Source organism: Penicillium alfredii (assembly GCF_028826965.1).
Source record: "Penicillium alfredii strain IBT 34128 chromosome Unknown utg000010l_segment0_segment0, whole genome shotgun sequence".
Classification (NCBI taxonomy): Eukaryota; Fungi; Ascomycota; class Eurotiomycetes; order Eurotiales; family Aspergillaceae; genus Penicillium; species Penicillium alfredii.
The window spans coordinates 1,843,096-1,860,382 of NW_026622707.1; the positions used below are offsets into that span (position 1 = coordinate 1,843,096).

Genomic DNA, 17,287 nt, shown 5'->3' on the forward strand with positions numbered 1-17,287 from the left:
GAAATAGGAAATAGATATCCTAAAAACGCTAATTAAGATCTTAAGAACCCTAGAGATCTAAGAAACTCTATCTAAACTCCTAAAGATAGCAATTTATCTAGAAACGCCTACGAAATCCCTTAGAAATAACGAAAAGTAACCCGAATAGACTTAGAATATCTTAAGTAACGAGACAAAAGATCTTTAAGATAAGCTAGCTTAAGAAGAGCGATCCTAGAATAAACCTATATATTTATATAAATATCCACGATATTCCTATTAAGGCTATATATAATACCTAAAATATAATATCTATATAGTTCTAGAATACTATAATCACGATTACGTAATCTATCGATAAAGAAAATTAAATTATAGGATTAAACTATAACTATTATATTAAGAAAACCTATTATAATAGAAATCTAAATTTATAGGTATTTAATAAGGAAATAAGAAACTAAAGAACCCACGATAGCTTATAGCCACCTAATAAAGAGCCTATATAAAAATTATAGTTAATATCGCGTATAAAGATACACGAGTAATAATCGATTTAGGGGCCTTAGGAAACTTTATAAGCCCACGATATTACTAATAAAAGAACGTTTAAAAGAATAAGAAAAAAATATCTTATCTATTATTAGCCTTAATAGAGAAAGGCTAAAACTAGGAATTATATATAAGATAGATTAACTCCTTATAGTTTTAGGAAACTATTTCGAAACTATTAACTTCGATATTACTAATCTTAGAGAATATAATATTATATTAAGAATTCTGTGGCTATAACAATATAATCTAGCGATTAATTAAATAAAAAAAATAGTTATCTTCAATAGATATAAATATTAATAAATAAATAAGATATAGACCGGACTTATATAATAATAACGAAAGGAACCTAGCCCTAAAGAGATAGATAGTCCTCGAGACTCTTATAAAATAGGACTCACGAGAAGTACTTAGCCTAAAAACGGGGTATAATATAAGATAATAGATATTAGTATTATCGCAATAATCGAATAGCGACTAGATATAACTAATAATAAATTAAAAGAGTACGTTATAGTCGAGTATAAATCAAGATCCCTCTATACTATTGCGGCAAGAGAAAAAGTATTAATATTTAATAAGTATCGAGAGTACTAGGATATATTTATACTACTAATAAAAGGAATATTATCTATATATAATTTATTTAATTATAAAATTAACGTTTAAAAAGGAAAAAAACCTAAATTTATACTAATTTACTAGCTCTTATAGAAACAGTCTAAGATACTAAAAGAATATATCAACAAAAACTTACGCAAAGATTATATTAGAAAATTGATATCACTAATAAGATATCCTATCCTCTTTATACTAAAAAAGGACGGATCACTTCGACTTTACGTAGACTATCGATAACTAAATTTGATAACTATTAAAGATCGATACCTATTACCTTTAATTAGCGAGATCTAAGACTAGATCTAAGATACTAATTACTTTACAAAATATAATATTATAAATATCTATAATCGGCTATAGATTAAAGAAGGCCACGAATAAAAGATAGTATTTTAAACTAAGTTTAGATATTTCGAATATACTATTATACCTTTTAGACTTACTAATATACCGGCGTTATTCTAACGTTTTATTTTTAGTATACTAGAAAAGTACCTTAATACCTTTATAATAGCCTATTTAGATAATATTCTAGTATTCTCTAAAATAAAGACTAAATATATAAAATATAATAAAAAAATATTATAGAAGCTTAGAGAAGCTAAAATCACACTAAAACCTAAAAAGTATAAATTCTATATCTAGGAAATAATATTCCTAAAATATACTATTAGCCTATAAAGATTAGGGATAGAGGAAGAAAAAATCAAGGCTATTATTAATTAGCCTATACTATAAAGTACTAGAGATATCTAAAGCTTCCTTAGATTATATAATTACTACCAAAAGCTTATACTATAATACTCGAAGTATATAGCCGGACTCTACCGATTTACTAAAAAAGGAGAAACCTTTAAATAGGATAATATAGTAGAAGAAATATTCTAAAAACTTAAGAACCTATATACTAAAGATAGGATTATAAAAGTCTTTAACTACGAATAACTATATATTTTAGAGACTAATATATTAGATTATATATTAGGAGTATAGCTACTCTAACCTAACAAAGAAAATACGCTATAACTAATTACGTTCTAATCTAGAAAGATAATCCTAATAGAACTTAATTACGATATTTATAATAAAGAATTATTAGCTATTATATTAGTATTCTAAGTCTAGAGAGTATATCTAGAAAAAGCAAAATATACCGTAATAATTAGAACGGACTATTATAACCTAATATTCTTTACGATAACAAAGAAACTTACTTAATAATAAACTAAATAAACTAAAACTTTTTCGTAGTACGATTTTAGAATTATATATTATAAAAGAACTAAAAACGTAGTTACTAACGCGTTTAGCCGACGACTAGATTATAAGTTAAGAACCAAAAAAATAGAACCTACTATCCTAATAATTAACGAACGAGGAGAAATTATATATAATTAATAGATACTCTTTATAATAAACGAACCTAAAGATAATAATTAGTTTAAATAGATTCGTAGAGCTACTATTAAAGATAAATCTATATAGAAAATCTTAGTAACTGATTACTATAGTACTATAAATAATAAAGGACTCGTTCTTATTCACGGATTAATCTATATTCCACGACTACTACAGAATAAGACTATCCTAAAATATCATAATTTATCTATATATAGATATCTAGGAATCGAAAAAACTATAGAACAGATCTCTTATAATTATTACTTTCCGAATATATACCGAAAAGTAAAAAACTATATCAGAAATTATAATACGTATTAATAAGATAAGATACTAAGATAACTTCCTTAAAAAGAAATATAAATCTTAAATATACTAATATAATTATAAAAATAGATAACTATAGACTTTATCACGAAACTACCTAAATTAGAAGGATATAATATAATTATAGTTATAGTCGATTAACTTATAAAATATATATATATAGTTATAACCACAAAAAGTATTAACGCAAATTATATAGCGAATATATTACTTTATTACGTTTTCGTAAATTATAGAATACTAGATAAGATTATATCGGACCGAGATAAATTATTTACGTCTAATATATAGTAATTATTTACGGACTAAATAGATATTAAGTATAGACTCTCTATCTTATATTATCTATAAATAAATAGATAGACTAAATAAGTTAACTAAACGTTAAAATAATACCTAAGATACTATATAAACTACTAATAGGATAACTAGATAGGATTATTATTAATCGTATAATTCGTGTATAATAACGCGATATATATAACTATAAAAGAAATACTATTCTTCGTAAACTATAAATATAATCCTAAGTTAATTAGAGAACTATAGAATAAATATAATATAATAGAATTAGTATAATTACTAGCTACTAGAGTTAAATAGCTTTATATATAAATAGCTTAAGATATCGAATTTCTAAATCTACGTATAAAAATATATTACGACTAGTACTATCGGGATAGCCCTAACTTAAAAAAGGGAGAGAAGATCTACCTCCTATAATAAAATATTAAAACTAAACGACTAAGTAATAAACTCGACTATAAGAAACTAGGACTATTCACGATTGAAGAAAAAACAGGACTAATTAACTACTATCTAAAACTACTAAAAAGTATAAAAAGGATTTATTTAGTATTTTATATCTTATTACTTAAACCGGCGCTAAAGAACGCTAAACTCGCTATAAATATAGAAATCGAAGAAGAAACTAAAAATAAGTATAAGGTCGAAGTAATTATAGATAACCGCTAATATAATAATTAATAATAATTTCTTATAAAATAGAAAAGGTACCCTACCTCGGAAAATATATAGGAATCTATTATATATTTAAGAGGCTACTATCGGATAGTTAAGTAGTACTATCTTATAGTAAAGAGGACGCTTTAATAATAATAGTAGAGGAAACGCCGGAACTAGCGTTATCCTAAAAAACTGAAGGGATCCGGATAATTTTATCCTATATCTAATTAAAATTCAGATTCTTAGTAATAGCTACTAATTATTAAAGATCAAGAGTAGAAGATATAGCCTACTCTAGAGATATTTATTTCTTATCTAGAATCGCTAATAACTCCGTATTATACTTTAATATCTTAAACCTCTTCTACTTTAAGAAGGCTATTTATTTCCGTAGATAATATTAATAATTTATCGTCGCCTAATACTACTTTTATTTATCTAATACTTATTAGTATAATACCGCGAGACGACCTTATAACTCGCTTAGCTTAGGCTTTAATAAATCTAACTCTGATTTATTCCTTTTAATATCCGCCGACAATTTCGATTTAGTATAAGATAGCAGATCCTATTCCGTGTTAGTATAGAATTCCTTTTTATAAGAATAACTAGTATAAATATACGATATATATTTTAAGTATCTTTAGGAATAGTCTATTATATAATCTTTGTTAGACTCGGTATAATAAAAATATAAGATAGAGGTAACGAAACTATTATCGGAAATATAATTCGACTAATAAATACGATTAGCGACTTAATCCCGTAACGATAGAAGCTTAGGGGAACTTTTAATAACTACGTTAGCTTTTCGTTTAGGTATTATAAATAAAGGATATACTAAAGAGAGAAGATATAACCTAGAGACGGATAGGTTATAAGAGGTTCGAGGACAAAACCTAAGAAAAGGGGGAGGTAGTATTATAAACCCTATAACTACTAATCGATCTAGCCTATATAGAGTAGTATAATAGATTACTAGACAAAGATAATTAAGATTATTATATAACTATATATAGATAGTAGAGGGGTATATTAATTAAATAGTAGATAACACTAAATCTTATTTATTACTATACTATCTACTAGTCTATTAGACTAAGAAAACGGGGGATATAAAGATACTTATTTCCGGTATATACTTAGTTCTTTGTGATTAATCTTTATACTATTATTACTTAAGTACTATTCACAGTCTCGACTATAAAAGCTAAAAACCTTAACGATCTTAAGAGTTTATTTAGTGATCTCTGATCCCTAAATAACTAATTTAATCGGCGCCCTAACTATTATACTCTATAAGTACCCTAGAGACCCGAGTCTATCTAAGGCCTTACGCGGTATTAGTACGGTTATAGACTATACTTAGGGACCGCAGTATTCTAAGAGAGGTATTATCCTTTAAGAACCTTACTCACCGTGACCAGTTAGCGGTTCGTAACACTAAACTCTCTATTAGTCTTAACTATTAGATATCGCTATTTTAATAAGTATTTATAGCTATCTCTAGCTATTTTATTAATATAGACTAGAATTATTAAGAGGTTTTATTTAGCTTCGAACCTATTTCTAGTATATACTCTAGGCAGAATCTTAGTATAACCCTCCTCGATATCCTCTAGAAATATTAGATTAAAGACTAAGTATTTATAATAATAACTAATAATATATCGAATAACTCTACCCTTATTTTAAGTATCTAAGATTCTATTTAATTATTAGATATTAACTCTAAGATAATAATTATTTAGGTTCTATATATTATATATATAATTTAGTTAAGTTTAAAGTAATTATTTAGCTAGATAAAAGCGAACCCTTAGAACGAGATAACTAAGACTGTTTAGTCTAAGGAATATACCTAACACGCCTATCGAAAAACATAAAAATAAGATATTACGATAACTCTTATAAAGATATATATCTATATTCTTTATTTATTAATTAAAATACTAACCTACTTTATATTTTAGATTAGAAACCTTACAATCTTTATTAATATAAGCCCTTAATATCGGGAGTCCTTCCTTAGTCTCTAGCCTAATTACCCTTAATTAGTTCTAATTTAAGATATCTAAACTAGATAGAATTTAATCTTTTTAATACTCTAGCGTATAAAATAGTTATAACTAGTCTTTAATCGATTTTACTCTAAATATAATTATCCTTATCTTAAAATCGATATAGATAAATAGTACTAGATTAACTACTTTCTTAATATTACCTAGCTATTTTTCTAATTTACTATAGTCCTCTCAAAAATAAAGGATATTACTATTTATACTATCTTTACTATTTATAATAAGCTATTTAATTATCTTAAAAGATTAATTAGATAGCTTAGTAGAAAAAAGGTTAGATAGAAGTAATAGATATATCGAGCCCTTAAATTAGCTAAAGATAAACTCCGTAAGTATTACTTTATAATAAATAATAAAGAGCTTAGTGATATCTATATAATTAGTACTATCTTAGCCTCTTAGTATAAGGTTAAATTTTTTTAAACTAAAGACTAAGATTATCTTTAGATAGATTATAACGCCTAATACTAGCGAAGTCTTAAGGATCGGCTTCTAAGCTACTAAACTAGTAATATTCTAAGCTCTTAATCACTATCTAAAATAAAATAGTCCTATTAAACTAGCGAGCTTAATATATTTTTAATAGCTAATTCTTCTACCTTAAGCTCTTAATCTAAGGTAATATAGTATATTAAAGAAGGTAAGTTTTTATATATATCTCTATTAAAACTAGGGTTCTAAATAATCGCTTAAAACCCTAGTTCTAATCTATTAAGTTTCTATCTTTCTACCCCTATTAGAACCAGGGTTTTAAGGCCTACTTTAGAACCCTAGTTTTAATAGGGGTATTAGTTCTAATCTATCTAAATATTATACTAATTATTATAATCCGCCCTCTATCTAGATACTATCTTAATCCTACTTTATTAGTTCTAGAAGGATTATTAATATAAATTTCCTATATTTATAAACCTCGCCTATAATCTTCTCTCGATCCTAGCTACTAACGCTAACGTTAAGCGATTATTTAATTCCGCGCGTAATATTTACTATTATCGACGAGGGGTATTAAATATATCTATTATATAAGATCTAATAATACTTATATATATTACTAAATTTAAAATCAAGGAGAAGCAGCTTATATTTATTTAAGAGCTTTAGGAGTAGAATAAGTTAGAAATTATATAAGAGGAGGAAAAAGAGACCTAAAAGACTTATAAAAAGATTATACTAATTAGTAATAATAAAAAGGAGAATACTATAGATCTAATAATTATAGTCGATATACCTTACTAATTATAGTAAGAAAAGTTAAGGAGTAATCATAAAGATAATTATAGCCTCCCGTGGATTTCTAGTAAGGTTCGTAAACGCCTATAAGTATTTAATAATTATAAGCTTTAAAATTAAAATCGATTAATATTTAAAATAATATTCTCTAGAATTACTTTTTAAGAATTATTCTCCTAATTACTATAAAAAATTATTTAACTAAAATAAATATAATACCTAAAAATATAGCCAAGAATAATATAATTTATAAAAGTTATATAGTTAACAAAGTATCTACCTAAATAGGTCAAATAGGTTGACCTATTGACCCGCGGGACGGGTCAAAAAAATCTTAACCTACCCACAGGTCAAGAGGTCTGACCCACGACCCGCCCATAGGCTGACCCACGGGTCGACCCATATGGGTTATCCGCGGGTCTGTCTAGGTCTAATATTAACTAGGGTTCTTGTAGGTATATATCTAGGGGTCCTAGCGGCGGCGCCGGAAATATATCTTATCGTGCGGATTTCTAAGGGGCTCTTTTACCACGATAATATTGGGGAGCGGTATACGTCGCTAATTCGGTTACGGATAAGCTTTGGTAACGGGTTTTACGGGGACGATCTACGGGTCAAACTTATCGAAGACAAGTAGGTCGTCTATATAGAGAGAGAGGCTAGGAAGATTTAGGGATAAGGTATCACAGTTACTATTTACGCTAGAAGAGACAACTAGTGCGGCAGGCAGCCCTAAAGTAAATCCGGTAATAATAGGGGTAGTGTTAACAAGGACCAAAGGGCCGAGGGTAGGCTAGTGCTGGAGGGAGATAAGTGCAGTCTCACTCTAGTAGGCAGATTCATCGCCGGGCTGAAGCTAGTGGAGCATTGCCTCGCGGGTGCCTATGTCTCTAGCATCGAGGAGACCCCTACCGCTGTCTTGTACATCATTGTACCAGAGTCTGAGGAGATTGAATTCTCGCTTAATTTGGATGGAGAAGATAGGCTTACAAGGTAGCCTGAATGAACTGAAAGGTGGTTTGAAGCCTTTGGTAAACTGCTTTTATATTGCATATTGCTACTGTAATAAATGTCGGATATATAACAACATTGTTGTGTACTATATATTCTATGGACTGTGGTCTACGCACGAGACGAGCCAGGAGTACCACTAATACCAGGATGCGGGAAGCCGTCAAACTCCGCACAAGGTGCCTTTTCACCAGCTGCCGCAGAAGTTCTATAGCAGGGCTGTGCCTCGGCAGTCTTACCAGGAATGGCGACTGCACTGACGCTCATTGTGAAGTAACGGGCAAACTGAGCTCCATACCGGATATGCTTCTTATTCAAGGTGTCATAGATGTTGCTGACAAGAAGCGGCTCACCGTCCTTGTTCTTCTGCTTGAGATCTTTTGGCACCTCGATCTTGATTCTAAGCCCTTGGTTCTTGGTGATGTCGCCACGCTGCCACTGGAAGACTCTGTCGGGTTCCTCGATATCCTGGAGATTGAGGGCCTGGCCGTCAGTCGTGCTGTTGATATCAAATTTGAAATTGGATTTGTCAAAGTCGTGGATGTAGATCGCAACCGGGTCAGCCACCGTCAGACTTGCGCCTTTCCGGGCGAAAAAGTTGATGCCTGCTCCAATCTGAATAATGTCAGTCCCCTGAAAGAATCGACCAACCAGGTTGCTTACTCTGGGATCCGAGTTTCTGCCCCTGTTGCCATACTTGGAGCACTTGATGAGGTCATCCTTGTCTTCGATAGTCCGGCCCTTATCATCCTTGCGGATCACGGTGGCCTGGGCAGCAATGTCAATCTCGGCGGATAGAGTGTTGTTGGGCTGGATCAGATGAGCGATCGTGCCGGTCGTGCTGAGCAAATTCCATGGATTGGCAGGGTTATAGACTTCGTTGCCGGAGACGTGGTCTTTGAGGAAAAAGTCACGGTTGTCCATCTCCTTGTCGAATCCCGAGTTGAGGCTTCTCATGAGTTTGATGAAGTCGGGTTTCTGGGCGCTGGCCAGGAACTGCCAGTACTGTTGATTGTCAGTGTTTGCAATCTATGTGAGAATAGGAGATATACCTCAGGCCCTTCACACGTAAAGCTCACACTATGGATATCCCCACTGTACTTTCGTTCACCTCGGCTGACAGACCATTCGAGATACTCGTCTTGGACGACGCGGGAACTGTCTGCAATCTGATTCTGAAGTTCCACTCCCGGATATGAATCTACGAGCTGTACATTGTCAGTACACAAGAGCCAGGGATGAAGGGATCATAACTGACCAGATTGGGAAATGCATTCCATGTGACGGCTTTGGGCTTTCTCTGATCAGAGGCTGTTTTGGTCGCGTCGAAGAATTGAGTCAACTTGGTGCGGTCTTTGCTGACGACGTCTGGATTGGCATCTATTTCGCCTTGCATCCAATGAGAGATGAAGTCTTTTGACCATTTGTCTTTGTTTGCCTCGGAAAGCTCTGGCAGGTTGCCTGGAGGGGCGTGTCTTGAAAGAACGGAGGCCATGTTGTTCTTTTTGACTTGGTTGATTTTGTATGTTCGTTGGGGAAGATTTGTCTGCTTTTATAGAGTCTCTGGTACTTTGTCAATGACATGTTGGAGTCACCATAGGCTGTCTGTCTAGAATGCGCCATTTTCTCTTCGCCCAGGTGGATCCGCAATCAAACCAGGCGGTTCAAGAGCAGGCATGTGTTGGCTGAGAGAAAAAGTCGATAAACAGTTCCATCATACCTGAGCAGAATTCCCTCACCCATTAACCCTGTTAAATGCAACAACTAAGCATAAACGACGTTGATTATGCATCAGGCAGCGACTAATAGCTTTTTATTGGCGGGTATTCAGTGGCTGCAGATCGATCATAGTTCGCCTGAGATGAGCTGAATCAATGGGAAGAGACGATGAACACGAGACAAGACTGGCGTAGCTGAAATCAGCCCGAGTCGGCGATCGTTCGTGCGGGGAATGCATAAAACGGACATCTATATAGCGCCGATCGGGGCAAGCGAGGAACAGCGTGATGTGACGAGCTGAAGAACCATGCGTAAAGACACTCCTGGCCAACCATTTATTCTTGTTTTGGCATGCTGCAGGTGTTTTACAGGACGATCACTCTGACCTGCATGAAAAAGAGATGTATGCACGTCTCACTTTGTAAACCATGCCATTATTTTTAGCTGAGGAACCACTTATTGATATACGAGCAAGCCTTTCGAATCCCTGCCAAAACCAGCCAATCATAATAATGGCGATAGTCATACACGATTTCCAGACATAGAGATGATATAAAGATGTCTATCATCAAGTACTGACTACACCCAACACATTCCTACCTTGTATCACCCGTGAATAAAGGAAATGACAACTCCAGAAATTTGGCAACGCAAGTTCACCAGAGCTGCTGGTCCAGACACCGATAATTTACTTTCGGTCAGTCAGCAGCAGCAGCAGCTCAAAGACAGATTCGGCCAGTTTCTCCAGCAGGACTCACACTGGACGCTCAACACGTTGGACGAAATACTTTCCTATTACTACAGTAAGCTCTCTCTACCAAACGAATGATTCATGCTGACACCTATAGAACAATCCACAACAGCATGGACTCTGACAATGTACGCGATCGCAGACGGCACTCATGTCAGCCGTGCGGACCTGCCCGATGAAGGGAAAGACTGGTTTAACCCCCACTGTCGACTACTGGGCGTCGTCGACTTTAAGATCAAGCAGAGCAATGACGTGATTTTCATTATTGGCTCAGACGAAGTGTCCAACCCGAATCGGTTTCTGCAAGTTGTCAGCTGGGATGGCGAGGAATTTCACTATTACGCAGTATGTATATATCTCCTGACAGAAGACGGCATTAACGATCATAGATAGAAGACATCAAGGGCGACTCGGGGAAAAGGAAATGGACTTACCAAGCCAGATCCTCTGATGCCTTCACGGACGGGTCATCCTACGACACCTCCTATCTCGGTCCCTTCAACGGCCACGTCAACGGGGCATGCATCATGAAAGAAATCCACAGGTCAGTCTGGAACTCTGATTCCTAAAAATGGTAACTAATGGTAGAAAGCCCATGGTACCATTGGAAAACCGAAAATCACGACCTGTCCAAATGTCTCAGCCAGCAGCAGATAGACCGTTTGGGCAAGATCCCATACCTCTCCAACTCTACCTTTCCGTATGATTTCTTTAGCGAAGTAAAGAGCGCGGAGACTCTGGAGAAGAAGGTCATAACACCTCTTGTCCAGACTTGGTTTGCCCTGCGCCACAGAAAAGACTTCACAGTGGACAAGGGGGTGTACAAGGCTCAGTCAGCCAATCTGAACCGTTGGATGGCTCACTTGCTACTCACGACTACCATCAACATAGCGAGTGGAGAGCGGGTCCAGGCCTTCTATGCAGCGGATCAGGATGCATCAACAGCCAGTCTGCCTTGGCGAGCCCCAACGCATCTGTTTATGAACTTTGAACTTTTGACTGACCCTAAGTTCAACGACATTAATGTACGTTGCTGCCACATTTACTCATCAGATGCTGACAGATGCCCCAGGAACCCTTGAGAAATTTCTCTGCGGAATTTCGGCCCGAGCACTACGATCCCGCTATTCGATCCCTGGGAATCAGTCTTTTGCAGGAATGGGATTCAGAAACGTCCCCGTCTCCAAAGGTGGACGTGGTGCAACTGCCGAAGGGTACTCTCGGAGGCGGGAAACAGACTAATTCATACAACACCACCAACTTTCTAAAGGTTAAGGAGAACTCCGAGGGCGACTTGATCTATTTCGTTGTTCTGCAAAGCTCTCTCGAAGATAAATGGGGCGTACTGAACCTACCCAGTAGTCTGGTCGATAACACGCTGATGAAGTGCATTCTGCTCCTCGACTTCTACAATCCGGTTTACAGCTGGCGTCGGGGTGTGCTGATGCAGTATCTTCCTAAGACTACAAGTCTCGACGGCGATAAATATGATATGGAGGCTGCATGGATTGCGAACATCCGCAAATCCTCACACGCGTCGGAGGCTGGCTCCCCAGAATACGAATTCCTCGATCTCTACTGCCACCCTCCCTCGTGCTCGGCAATTGCAACGCGGTTCAGAGATTACCTGGGCATGGTGAACGTCAGGCTGAAGACCCAAGAAGGAGTGACCGATTTCATGAAACTGGCCGAGTCTCGTCGTCGGATATACCGTCCTCTGCCACTGGATGAGTTTGGAATGACGCTGCCTTATGCGTTGAATCTGCCGACAGACTGGAAGCTGATCGAGATGAAAGAAGATGCGACTGTTACCGAGATCCCAGAACGGGGGCTCAAATTCTTGAATGGCTGGACAGGGACGTTGCATGGGTATGATCCTCACTTGCTACCGCCAGATGGTTGCTATTCTCAGGCCAGAGGTGCAAAGTGTCCTCGACGGTAGTTAAGCAGTGTATTCAGTTGAACCCAATTGACATGGGGACATTATACTCAACATACAAGGTGTATATATGCACTGCTCAATGCAAATCTGCTTTCTGGAAATATCGTATAATACTATATCAACTAATAGATGCTGTCTTCTCCAACTAATCTATAGTCCTATAAATGGCTTAGCGGAGTGTGGAGTCTAATGCCTTGTTCCATCCTGCAAGGTGTAGTGGCCATACTACCGTCACCGTAGCCTATCTCTGGTCATGCTTCTTGATTAACACTTCAATCTACCACACCAAAATATATTTATAAATAGATCATTGAAAGGATGTCTCTGGGGAATGCTTGCAAAGCACTTGTTATCACGGAGATTCTCGAGGCAATCTTCCTGAAGACCGATATGGCCACTCTCTTGACATCGGCACAACGAGTCTCGTCGTTGGCTCGCATTGATTCAACAGTCTGAGAGGCTTTAGGTAGCTCTGTTTTTTAAACCCAACAAGGAAAAGATCCGTTGGGGTCCTCATAGATGGAGAGAGAATCCCCTTATCAAAGCAAACTTGTGGCCTGGCTTTTTTCTGCAAGGAGCTTCATACGCTTCCGAAATGGCAATATTCTACTGAGCAAAATTATTTCCCAATGATGGATATACAAAATGAAGATGCATACCTTTGAAAGGAAGCAAGCGGGAGACGGATGCTCATCTACCAGCCCCCTACATCGCAAGTGGCAATTATTGAGACAGAGGATACGAGGGCCAGTCCTGAATGGACCCAGATATTTATACAACCAAAAGATACCGATTTTCTACGCCTGGGAGACCTAGAGAGTAGCTTTAACCATTGCCGTCTAGCACCAATCCGAGATCCTTTACTATTCTGGTATAGGTGCAGACATGTAGGAGCGGCTATATAAAATTGAAAGAGACTTTGCAGTTTCCAAGTTGCTCGTTGACTGTGATGCTGTCTTTCTTTTGCGAATCGTCTAAACTAATTGTCCGTAACAACTTTCACCGGTACCTGGATTATTGGATCGCTGGTTAGAATCACTCGGTTCCTTCAGGAATTACCACGGTCGATACCACAAACCAATTTGGAGTGACAAGCCTATCAACTCCACTTCCTGAATTGCCAGAAGGGATGCTGTAGGGACATGATACTCCGAGGATATCAAACTCCAAAAAACTTTGACCAGACAAAGATGCGAGCAGATCCGGCAACTCAGCCCCAGCGGTGTGGTTTCGTGGGCAATGTCCTTCGCAGTGCTCGCTAGCGGTTGGTAAACGGTTCCGAATTTATTGCAATGCCTAAAGCATTGGCCCTAACGGATTCAGGTTGCGATAGAGTTCTTGGTGACCAAGAGCAGGATGAACGCAGATAGCATTTGACCATGATTTCCTCAAGGAATTCGTGGCTTCTTGCTTGTATAAAAGTCAAAAAAGCTTTTTTGTGTAATTATAGTATTTGGCTTAATATTTTGCTCCTTCTTATCAATAGGCCTATACCTTATAACCACCCTAAATACATTTGCAAACCCCGCAGACACAGAACAAGGCAATTAGTTTCAATAGCTACTAAAAAGTCTAGTCGATCTTATCAATCCTCGAAGAGGAAATTGATACGCCAAACACAATATCGTCGTCGAGTAAACGTGATAAAGAAGGCGTACGAATATAGTAAGATATATGATGCGGATGTATACATCGGTATTCGCCTCCGAGAAACGGGCAAGGTACATATTTTATCCTTGGATAACTCAGGATTTTGGGCATTTCTCAATTCTCAACTGGTATGTTGTGGAAACTCGGTCATCGCGTGACACCTGCCCTAACCCTTTGCCCTAAACCCGAGACATGGTCATGTGCCAACTATCTATATTCCCATGTCGTCACACCAGGAAAGAAGAAGCATCCGGCAGGGGGTACTCGTTTGCCGGAAAAGGACCTCTGCCGGGGCCGTGACTCGCTGGCATCAGCCAATCGGGTCGAACGCTGGTCGCGCGACACCGCAACTGCGGTTGTCTCAAGCTATTACTTCACCTTCCGACAAGTCGATAGCCGACAACAGCTCCCCAGACTACAAGAGTCTCTATCTGCAGGCAGAGAGACGGAAGCAGGCAGAAGATGAGGGAGACGGGAGAGGGAGTGCAACCAACGGACCACTTCTTGGCCATGATGGGAGATCTGGACAGATACAATGCCTTAACTTCAAATGGAGCCCCTGTAAAATACACTGAACTAAATTCATAGATATTGATCCTATCAAAAGCTGTGGCCCCCATGCTTACTGGGTGACAAATGGCACCGAATGGCTCTTGTATAATGTACTAGAGTCCAGAACATCACCGGTCGATGAGCGAATGAAATCGATCTGGAGGTGCTTGTCATCCAGAAACTTCAGCGTGCTGTAGCTGTAATCTTTCGCATAAGCAAACTTGGTGTAAGAAGGCTTATGCTTGATGTGAAGCAAACCCTCAATGTTACCTGCACCGCCGCAGGTGATATACATAGGTGCTTTGGGGTTCCTCATACCACGTGGATCAGCAATGCCATTGAAAACAGGCAGCAACCTTTGTGAGTTGTGCACGTGCCCAAAGACAGCTAGATCAACACCATATTTAAAAAACAGCTTTTCGAATGCCTTTTGGCACGACTGACAATGATGACCTGAGCCGGTGCTATACCATGGGCGGTGTCCAGCCACTATAATCCATGGGGTCACCCTCCGATCCACGCTGGACAAATCGGCATCCAGAAATTTTAGCTGCTCCCCTTTGCTACCGAATGGCCCACTTTCTAGCCGGGCGGAGCCCGTTTGGGTGTCCGGTGCATTAGGAAAATCAGTTTCGGTGTTGATCATCACCACATGTACCATTCCGTATTCAAAGGAATACCAGAAAGGTGGCTTCGCAAAGCTTCGCGCTTTTTCAGACTGGGTCTGAGCAAACCTTTCGGAGGAAGATGAAGCGAATGTTTGAGGCATGACTTTTCCAAAATGGTGCTTGAAATCGGTGAAGTTCTCCTGGCCCTCGGGGCATAGTTCAAGAAGGCGCCGAATCTCACTGCAGTCCGCTTCATGATTGCCTGGGCTGGCCATATAGAGCTTGTGTCCAGTTATGGGAGCGAGTTGCTCGTAGAATTGTTCCAAGATTGACTGGTAAGCCTCTTGACCCTCTTTCACACTGGGCAATTTGAGGTACCAATCGTCGGCGTATGCGAAATCGCCCGGATGAATTACAACCTCGTAGTCGCTCAGTGTGGCGGCAAGATGGCCAATCGTGGTGTGATTAAACTCGGGTTGGGTATAGGGAATGTCGTCTCCTTTCGAGATTTTGAACCCATCTTTGCCATAAACGCCCAAGTCTGCCACGACATTCATATTGAAGGGAGTTTTGTCTCCGGACATCCGAGGGCTTAAGAAAGGTTCCACACTCGAGTTCGTCGAGACGATCTTGTAGAAGTATGTGCTGGCTGGCTTTAAGCCACTCATCACTGCCACATTGGACCAGGTACGGGAGGTGCTGTAGGTAGTAGAGGAAGTTGAACAAGAACGAGAGTTCAATTTGTCTGGTGCAATTCCGTATGTGACACAGCTCTCGTTGAGGGCTTTATATGTGTTCCACCCAATTGCGACAGCTTTATACCAGCTTTTATTAGACAGGACTTATTCAGTTTTGATAGCTGCAAGCTCCTTACCGTTCTGTCCATTGACGGCTAAGCGTACCTGGAATGGTGTTGTCAAGTCTTCCGGAATAGGCGGATAACCGATATTACCGAAGACAGGTGCTGCTAGGAAGAGCAGACCCTCGATAGAGATAAGAGATCTAACCATTTCTTTGAGATCAGTCTATTCGATGTCACAACACAGAAAAGCTAGCTGTGTAACCAAGTGAGTATAGTAGGTAATTTAAATAATAAAATGTGATAGCTGTCGAGACATTAAGTTGGGGTCTTCCCCACCATTTTGCCACTCCCGCTGATGACGATGGTTATAATGACTATATGAGCTTCACGGCCCGGATCCTAAAAGTGAAAACAGGATGCCAAATTTGTGTGGTTGACCTCTGTTGGCTTTGATTGGACAGCCTGGCTAGATCCATGACCTCAGTCCAAAAATTTAAGACCCTGTCATATTACAAGCAGGAATCATGTTCCTTGGTTAGCCATAAAGAGTATACGCGGGCATCCGCGGCTCGTATGCATGTGACGGCGGAGCTGCCTTTGCAGACTTTCCAGATGACGAATTCGCTCGCTACAAGGCTCATGATCCTGAAGACTAAGCCAATGAAATCAGCCTGGCCTATCATCGATGGAGGGTTTCGACTTTACCCGGGAAACATGTCGCGGCGTAATCGCAGCAAAGTATATGATCCAAACCGGCCTGGGATGACCTGTTCAGAGCCTGCCTGCCTGTAAAACCTTGGCGACTGAGATAGGGGTGGGCGGCCAAATTTAGACTTGTTTAGCGTCGCTAGGGGCTTTCTTCCCATGGCCACGCGTTGGGGTGTCGGGAACTTGGGGACGAGAAAGCCACAAACCCACAGTTTTTGTTCGAGATTCACCACACTTACCGCTATGGGATTTCTGCAGAAGGTAGGTGGTCACTTGAGAAGCTTCCCGCTCTTGTGAGAAGGCTATTACGTCCGCGGTGACGCGTGCAGAACTTTCGTCAACTGGATCCTATAAATTCAGATGATACTTGAAGTCAATGTC

General features: G+C 38.1%; 3 protein-coding genes across 3 annotated transcripts; 1 reads left to right on the forward strand and 2 right to left on the reverse strand.

Annotated features, from left to right (window-relative positions):
* Nucleotides 1–8,285: 8,285 nt before the first annotated feature.
* NUU61_008242 (uncharacterized protein) lies at nucleotides 8,286–9,669 on the reverse strand (the record flags this gene model as incomplete). Its single annotated transcript, XM_056658767.1, has 3 exons — nucleotides 8,286–9,179; nucleotides 9,227–9,382; nucleotides 9,433–9,669. 3 exons carry the CDS (start codon nucleotides 9,667–9,669, stop codon nucleotides 8,286–8,288), a joined length of 1,287 nt encoding a protein of 428 aa, XP_056509060.1.
* Nucleotides 9,670–10,518: 849 nt separating this feature from the next.
* On the forward strand, nucleotides 10,519–12,590 carry NUU61_008243 (uncharacterized protein; the record flags this gene model as incomplete). The annotated part of the gene is made up of 6 exons (XM_056658768.1): nucleotides 10,519–10,696; nucleotides 10,742–10,989; nucleotides 11,034–11,188; nucleotides 11,237–11,669; nucleotides 11,717–12,513; nucleotides 12,557–12,590. 6 exons carry the CDS (start codon nucleotides 10,519–10,521, stop codon nucleotides 12,588–12,590), a joined length of 1,845 nt encoding a protein of 614 aa, XP_056509061.1.
* Nucleotides 12,591–14,858: 2,268 nt separating this feature from the next.
* Nucleotides 14,859–16,406, reverse strand: NUU61_008244 (purple acid phosphatase family protein; the record flags this gene model as incomplete). The annotated part of the gene is made up of 2 exons (XM_056658769.1): nucleotides 14,859–16,210; nucleotides 16,271–16,406. The coding sequence occupies 2 exons, from the start codon at nucleotides 16,404–16,406 to the stop codon at nucleotides 14,859–14,861; spliced, it is 1,488 nt and encodes a 495-aa protein (XP_056509062.1).
* Nucleotides 16,407–17,287: the final 881 nt, after the last annotated feature.